General features: G+C 52.3%; 1 protein-coding gene across 2 annotated transcripts; it reads left to right on the top strand.

The window, feature by feature from the left end:
* Positions 1 to 2,419: 2,419 nt before the first annotated feature.
* LOC116939655 (somatostatin receptor type 1-like) lies at positions 2,420 to 5,858 on the top strand. 2 transcript variants are annotated; one of them, XM_032948343.2, is made up of 2 exons: positions 2,420 to 2,678; positions 3,470 to 5,858. In XM_032948343.2, exon 2 carries the CDS (start codon positions 3,536 to 3,538, stop codon positions 4,634 to 4,636), a length of 1,101 nt encoding a protein of 366 aa, XP_032804234.1. In that variant the 5' UTR covers positions 2,420 to 2,678; positions 3,470 to 3,535; the 3' UTR covers positions 4,637 to 5,858. The 2 variants fall into 2 exon arrangements, with proteins under 2 accessions (XP_032804234.1, XP_032804233.1); XM_032948342.2 differs by having other exon boundaries at positions 3,396 to 5,858.
* Positions 5,859 to 8,512: the final 2,654 nt, after the last annotated feature.

The following is an 8,512-nucleotide window of genomic DNA, read 5'->3' as shown; positions in this document are numbered from 1 at the left end:
GAGAGAGGGTGCATTATCTGACGTGCTTATTACACGTTTCATACTTAAATGGTAAGAGTGCGTGCATCCTATCAACATCTCATCAGCGCTAGCCCACACGTATGTCTGTCTGCACCACACATGCTTTGACGCCACACACAGCCTGCATGCGTTACACTGGATGGAGACCGCATTGTGCTTTCAGATGCGCTTCTGCGTCCGTCTGGAACGCTCTTCTTTCCGACTGGAAGCCACTGGAGCTATGCACTTTTAAATCATCATCTAGATTTTTTTTCAAACTTTTTTCTTAAGAACTGCTTTTTGCCTTTAGTTTGTTGTCCTTCCCCCTCACACTCCAATTAGCGCGGTCGGCTATGTGCGGTGTAAAAGAAGTTCAACGTACATACATAGACTGCTGCCAAGCTGAGTGTACGGGTTGGCAGCGTGCAGCATGCCCTGAATTTACCCTTCGGATCGTTGTGCGCGCGCAATGCATCGCTCAGCACGTGTCATCGTGTGTGGGGTAGGGGGGAGGTTAACAGCAGCACCAAGACTGAGCAATCCAAATAAGTGTCCTTGACCTTGGCATTCAACGTTGGCCTAATTTACAAAGGAAAAAAAAGGGAAGGATATCGTAAAAGTATTTTCACGGCAGAATACTTATTTTCAGCCAAGTGTTTACACGAGTGCCTTGGCTATACTTGATTAGGGGGGGGGGGGAAGTCGAGTGATTAGGCCTTTACTCCCGAGACTACACAAAGTTAAACGCACGGGCTCCACACCCAGGATGGACACGTCGCAAAAACGCAAAGTTTCACTGACTTAGAAACTGTTATAGCTAAGTACGATTCAGACTTTCGGATTTGCAGTTTGATAAGTGAACGTTTTGATAATACACATAGCAACACGAGCATTGAAGTATATAGACGTACATTGAAGTTAAACGAATAAATACTAAGTACCTGAACATAAAGTTAGTGTACATCATCCGTGCCTCCATAGGTTCATACAAATATATATTTAGGCTGCTTTCGGGACAACTCAAATGTTCATGCAAATTGTTTTAATTCTCATGCAGTCGATACGGCTGTGGCTAAATGTCAACTACCTCGTTTAGTATACAGGAGGTCGTGGGTTCGATCCCGAGTTTGCACGTTTCTCTCCCGTTGGTCACGATATTTTTTTTTCCAGGGCCTCCGGTTTTTCCCTACACATTTTTTGAATCAACGTCACGCGTTTAGAGAGTTCTTGGCCGCTATAAATTCCGACGTGATAAGCCACTTCGTTGATCTATCATTTGTGATTGCCAGGTCGCTTCTTGAAAAAGAGCTACGTAGATCGGTAGGCCTTACCCGGTCAAATAAGTGTTTAAAATGTTTATTTAAGGCCTCGACACAGAGGCGTTGTTTCTCTGTGTACCTGTGTGTGTGTCTGTCTCTGTGTGTCTCTGTGTTATCTCTATCTGCTTGTGCGTCTGTCTCTGTGTATCCGTGTCTGTGTTTTGTCCCTCTCAAATTTAGCAATCTTTGGAAGAACGTAATCAACCAGGTAGGGTGTTGACTGTTATGTTAGCAGACTCTCTGTGTTGTATTGCATTATCTTTCTAAGTTTACTAGGTTTGTTTTCTCAATCAATTTGTACCTGATGATGATTGCTTGTGTTGCAATCAAAACGTCGTACGCTATTATTTAATTTACTTTTTTCTTTCTACGTGACTTTACCGAAAGAACCAAAGAGTATACAGTCAGTGTTGAATGTTTAGGATATCAGGTGATTTCCTGATTTTAAAAAAAAATGTGTCGCGCAATTTGTTTCTATTCTAATCTCCGCAAAACTTCCTGCTCACGACTCCGCTGTACGAGTCCTGTCTCTCTCTCTCTCCACTGATCGCGGATCGATCGTTTAAAGCCCACAATGCCGCAAAACACGAGTTCGATTTTTTATTATGACGGACATCACCAGTGCTAATTGATATCTTGACGCAGTCCGGGCCTCCCCATGTTCGACTCAACCTCAAACGCGTCGGTATTTGAGCACATCAGCATCATCATCAGCGGCAGCGCTTGGGAGGCAGCGGCGGGATGATGATCACGTTCAGCGCGCCCTGTTGTATAAGGCACAATAAAGTAATTAGTTATTTGCCCTGACTTAAATGCCAACGTCCCAGTTAAGGTAATCCGTACAGCCCGCCCTTCAGACCGCACCAACAACCCAATACAGCGTTTAGTCCACAATAGTAACAACAACGTAACACCGACACCAACAGTAACTACATGTAGTACAATACAACAACAAAAAGAGTGAGAGAAATTATTGTTGCCAGTGGCAACTCGAGCAAGATACCTTGGAGATGGCGTGCTCGTCATTTCCGCGCATGTGCCGCGCGGCAAATAAAGACCGAGGTGGGGGGGGTGGTGGTGGTGGTGTGGGGTGGTGGTGGTGGCCGCGCACCTGAGAACCGCGGACGACGGCTCGTGGACGGCAGCGCTCCCCAACACCCTGGGGTGCACGCCGCCGCCTCTGCCGCCTCCGCCGCTTTCGAGTGTCCAGGGTCCGGGCGTCGCTGGCCGCTCGCTCACTCGCACGCGACGACAGCGCACCGGGCGGAGACTTGGAGGACCACGCAGGGACGCACAACGGAGAGACGACGTCCGAGGAGGGGGACCCGAGCGAGCGAGCGAGCGGTGGCTGGCCGCGAGGTGCGCACGCGAGAGCCGTAGCGGGAAGGGGAAGGAACGCACGTGGCCGTGTGTGTGTGTGCGTGTGTGTGCCCGTGTGTGTGTGCGTGTGTGCCCGTGTGTGTGTGCGTGTGTGCCCGTGTGTGTGTGCCCGTGTGTGTGTGCCCGTGTGTGTGTGCGTGTGTGCCCGTGTGTGTGTGCCCGTGTGTGTGTGTGTGCCCGTGGGGAGCGGTGGTGTAGCGGTTAGCGCCACGCTGCGCTATAAACCCGGCGACGCGGGTTCGATTCCCGCTCACGGCCAACACCAGTGACGATTATCTGAACCGGTCCTGGGCCTCCCCTAGGTCGACTCAGCCTCAAATGAGTACCTTGTGCGGTGTGTAAACATCGCCACTGGGGAGACAAAGTCGGTCGGGCGTGGTGCTGGCCACCCACCCCCTCGTGTACCGTTCCGGCCTTCATAGGTGCTCGCTAACAGCACTTGCCCCTACAGTCTGTTAAGGCTATACGGGGGATCTGTGTGTGCCCGTGTGTGTGCCCGTGTGTGCGTGTGGCCGTATGTGTGTGCTCTGGATCCCGCCACAGCCTTTTGCGCGCCACGGTTAATTGAAGGCGCGTTGCAGCGCGGCGCATTGCCTTAATCAATTTCCAGTTTTTTTTGTGTTTAATTGTCGGTGTGTTCATTCACTCGATTGCGTGTGTGTGTGCGCGTGCGTGTGTGCGTGCGTGTGCGCTTAGACAAGACACGAGTTTTGGTTATTCAGCACCCATCGGAGGATTTATTTAATGCTGGGGGGGGGGGTTGGGGTTAGTCCGCAGAGAAAGAGAGAGGAGAGCGCGAGACACAGCCTCGGCTCGCTCGTAAGCAGCGGAGGGCGATGGTGCCACGGACTTTGACAAACATGAGTTCGGCGAACGTCACGAGTCACGGCTACAACGACACGGACGGCGACGCCAGCACCGTGGTCATCCCCTTCATCTACGCGGTCGTGTGCTTCGTGGGACTCCTGGGCAACTCCATGGTCATCTACGTGATTTTCCGCTACGCCAAGATGAAGACGGCCACCAACATCTACATCCTCAACCTGGCCATCGCCGACGAGCTCTTCATGCTCAGCGTGCCCTTCCTGGCCACGTCCGCGGCCATGCACCACTGGCCTTTCGGCTCGCTGCTCTGTCGCCTCGTGCTCAGCGTGGACGGCATCAACATGTTCACGAGCATCTTCTGCCTCACGGTGCTCAGCGTCGACCGCTACGTGTCCGTGGTGCACCCCATCAAGGCGGCGCGCTACCGGAGGCCGAGCATCGCCAAGATGACCAACGTGTGCGTGTGGGGTCTGTCGCTCGTGGTCATTCTGCCCATCATCATCTTCGCCGACACCGAGACAAGCGACGACGACGCGACCGACTCGGGCCGCGTGGTGTGCAACCTCATGTGGCCTCACGCCAACTGGTCGGTGGCATTCGTCATCTACGTGTTCCTCGTGGGCTTCCTCGTGCCCGTGGTGGCCATCTGCCTCTGCTACCTGCTCATCATCGTCAAGATGCGCGTCGTCGCCCTCAAGGCGGGCTGGCAGCAGCGGCGCAGGTCCGAGCGCAAGATCACTCGCCTCGTCGTGATGGTGGTCACCGTGTTCGTCATTTGCTGGATGCCCTTCTACGTCATCCAGATCCTCTACGTCTTCGGCGTGCCCACGGACCCCACGGTTACGCAGCTCTTCGTGGTGCTCAGCTACGCCAACAGCTGCGCCAACCCCATCCTCTACGGCTTCCTCTCGGACAACTTCAAGCGCTCCTTCCAGAGGACGATCTGCTTGCGCTGGATGGACGGCGGCATGGAGGAGCCGGTCGATTACTACGCCACGGCGCTCAAGAGCAAAGCCTTCAGCCGCAACGACCTGAGCCTGCCCGAGGCGGTGGAGGCGAACAACGCCGTCTATCGCAACGGGACGTGCGCTTCCCGCACCACCACGCTGTGAACTCTGGGGGGGGGGGGGGTGCGCGCCTCTCGGTGCCGCGGACTCACGGAGTTGCGGTGGAGGAGGGGGGGGGGCTGTGGGATGGGGAAGGGGTCGGCCCCGTGGCAGCTCCCCACACGGTACCCTCATTCAGCATCAACGTGGACAGCAGCGGGGCTGGTGACGCACATTTTACTGATACAATCCCTACCTCCCAGCGTTTTCGAGTTGATGTGGGGGGGGGGGGGGGGTTGGTGGATCACGCTAGGAGCATCGCAATGTCGTCGTGAGAATGCGCCCCCCTCGTGGCACCAAAAGCATTGGGTCGAGGTGCGCCCACTGTCGGCTGCAGCGGAGTAAGTAGTCCGCTGAGAGACCGCGTTGCTCGTGGCGTGGACTGCGAGACGCCCTCACCCGCCGCGCGACAGCACCCAGTGGGCGTCTCGAGCTGACGACCAAACCGAGGGGTCTTCCTCCTAGTGAGGTCTCGAGTGCGGCTGCTATGTTGGGGGAAAGCAGTTTATAATTGTTACAAGTGGTCTAGGATTGTGCCTATATATATGGCCCCATCCACGACCGAGACAGACGAAGAGAGAGAGAGAGCGAGGTTTATAGCCATTCTATGATCTGCCTTTGCCGATTGCAAATCACCCCGTTCCACGCATCGTAGGGTGAGTCCGCAGGGCTTAAACGCAAGGGCGAATTTATGCGCGCAGCCTGGATTGGTTTCCTTTTGCTCAAGCACGGAGACGTTGTCAATTCTTTAAGTTACACGTGCCGCAATTGTGGGGGCACGTGTCGCGCTGTTCGAGACGCGGTCCCTGAGTGAGCAACAGGGGGGGCTCGGCTCGTGCGTGGGCCCCAAGCACCATCGACGGCTCCTCGTGAAGTTAAAAGCAAGGCAGCGACGCTTATTGTAAACCACCTCTTGTTGTTGAATTGTTGTTGGGTTTTTTTTTGTTGTTGTTGGTACCGATCCCACGAAGTGGCCCCCATTAATGCTCCGCCTGCTCACTGGCTCGGAGTCCCACGCACGGCCGCTCACGCGCGCATTCTGTTCGATGTGTTGCGGGGTTCTTTTTTTTGTGTTTTACTGCGGGACGACACGGAAGTCTATGTTACGTGCTGCGTGTGGGGTTTTTTTTTTGGAGGTTTACGGCGCAAAAGTCTCCGCTGCGTCGCACAATGCCATTTGCTTGGTGAACGTGTGTCGAGTGCCCGAAATAAACTGCGATTCAGGCTGCTCGTGTTGCGATCTCTCTGTCTGGTCTGGCGGGATCGGCGCACACGTGGAACGCAGCGTGGGGTTGGCGGATCACGGTGTGAAGGAGAGGGTTTGCAGTAGTACAGGGTGCTTAGAAAAAATGTTAACACTTATATGGGGCTATCTGTTTTTTCATGGAAAAAGAACGGATAATACACTGTAACATGTTAACAAATGTAAAGTTAATAGCTTCAAAAAGTCAGAGAGTCTCCACTTGGTCGCCATCGTTGTCAACACGTGGCCTGGAATCTTCTCCAGGTGGTCTCCAGAGCCCAAAGACAAATTTCTCGTGGCATTGTTGCAAATTCTCTGAAGTGTTGCAATTTTTTTGTTAAACACCATATACTACTCCGTAGGGGTTTTTCGCGGCCCTGCTGTGTGGCCACACGGCATATCGTTCGGCACGATATCCGAAACCTCGCTCCACGTGCTCGGAACGTTTCTTCTTCGGGAACTGAAGAAGCTCCCCGTTAGTGGAGCTAAACGTCGAACATCTTACCCAACAACACGCGGTAACAACCCAGGGGGGGGGGGGGGGGGGGGTTGGTGGTTCACGCTCACATCAACCAGCGACGCGACACTCTCAATGCACGGGGCTACGGGGTGGTCATGAGGTAGGAGTACAACGAGTGGATCCATCACCTGCCCGGGCGATTCCTCGAATGCGCGGTGTTTGTCCAGGTACCCAGGTCAACATTTCCCACGTGGAGTCAGAACGCTCACACATCCTATGGACTCATCCTGAGATTCGGCGAGGCTTTTCCCGTGCTCGGCTATCAGCATTAAACGTCACACGCTACTGTTAAAAGAAGCAGCGCATTTACAGTGATCTCAGCCGCCCCGTGGGTCCTACGTCGCGCAAGGGTGTGGCGTGCGACGTTGAGATGGGGTGAAGCCGGATTGATAACCGCTCAAAAAAACAGCACCCCCACCCCGCACGGTATGCACGGAGCCGTCACATCTATTTACTGTTGTTATGATACCAAGGTAAGGCCCACTGAGCTGTATGGCTCTTGTTCGGAAACGACTTGGCCATCGCAGATGATCGCGCGACGAAATGGCTCGTCATGTGGACACTTACAGTGAGGGAAAAAAGTATTTGATCCCCTGCTGATTTTGTACGTTTGCCCACTGACAAATAAAAGCTCAGTCTATAATTGTAATGGTAGGTTTATTTGAACAGTGAGAGACAGAATAACAACAACAAAATCCAGAAAAACGCATGTCAAAAATGTTATAAATTGATTTGCATTTTAATGAGGGAAATAAGTATTTGACCCCTCTGCAAAACATGATAGTACTTGGTGGCAAAACCCTTGTTGGCAATCACAGAGGTCAGACGTTTCTTGTAGTTGGCCACCAGGTTTGCACACATCTCAGGAGGGATTTTGTCCCACTCCTCTTTGCAGATCTTCTCCAAGTTATTAAGGTTTCGAGGCTAACGTTTGGCAACTCGAACCTTCAGCTCCCTCCACAGATTTTCTATGGGATTGAGGTCTGGAGACTGGCTAGACCACTCCAGGACCTTAATGTGGTTCTTCTTGAGCCACTCCTTTGTTGCCTTGGCCGTGTGTTTTGGGTCATTGTCATGCTGGAATACCCATCCACGACCCATTTTCAATGCCCTGGCTGAGGGAAGGAGGTTCTCACCCAAGATTTGACGGTACATGGCCCCGTCCATCGTCCCTTTGATGCGGTGAAGTTGTCCTTTCCCCTTAGCAGAAAAAACACCCCCAAAGCATAATGTTTCCACCTCCATGTTTGACGGTGGGGAATGTGTTCTTGGGGTCATAGGCAGCATTCCTCCTCCTCCAAACACGGCGAGTTGAGTGGATGCCAAAGAGCTCCATTTTGGTTTCATCTGACCACAACACTTTCACCCAGTTGTCCTCTGAATCATTCAGATGTTCATTGGCAAACTTCAGACGGGCATGTAAATGTGCTTTCTTGAGCAGGGGGACCTTGCAGGCGCTGCAGGATTTCAGTCCTTCACGGCGTAGTGTGTTACCAATTGTTTTCTTGGTGACTATGGTCCCAGCTGTCTTGAGATCTTCCCGTGTAGTTCTGGGTTGATTCCTCACCGTTCTCATGATCATTGCAACTCCACGAGGTGAGATCTTGCATGGAGCCCCAGGACGAGGGAGATTGACAGTTCTTTTGTGTTTCTTCCATTTGCGAATAATCGCACCAACTGTTGTCACCTTCTCACCAAGCTGCTTGGCAATGGTCTTGTAGCCCATTCCAGCCTTGTGTAGGTCTGCAATCTTGTCCCTGACATCCTTGGAGAGCTCTTTGGTCTTGGCCATGGTAGAGAGTTCGGAATCTGATTGATTGATTGCTTCTGTGGACAGGTGCCTTTATACAGGTAACAAGCTGAGATTAGGAGCACTCTCTTTAAGAGTGTGTTCCTAATCCCAGCTCGAAACCTGTATAAAAGACTCCTGGGAGCCAGAAATCTTTCTTATTGAGAGGGGGTCAAATGCTTATTTCCCTAATTAAAATGCAAATCAATTTATAATATTTTTGACATGCGTTTTTCTGGATTTTGTTGTTGTTATTCTGTCTCTCACTGTTTAAATAAACCTACCATTAACATTATAGACTGATCATTTCTTTGTCAGTGGGCAAACGTA

Source organism: Petromyzon marinus, chromosome 6, assembly GCF_048934315.1.
Source record: "Petromyzon marinus isolate PM22_M1 ecotype Great Lakes invasive population chromosome 6, UKy_Petmar_22M1.pri1.0, whole genome shotgun sequence".
NCBI classification, from domain to species: Eukaryota; Metazoa; Chordata; class Hyperoartia; order Petromyzontiformes; family Petromyzontidae; genus Petromyzon; species Petromyzon marinus.
Note: the sequence above shows the minus strand (reverse complement) of the source record. Positions and strands in the feature narration are given on the sequence as shown.

Coding starts and splice junctions, on each gene's coding strand:
- LOC116939655 (XM_032948343.2), top strand. CDS start 3,536: ATGGTGCCACGGACTTTGACAAACATGAGTTCGGCGAACGTCACGAGT.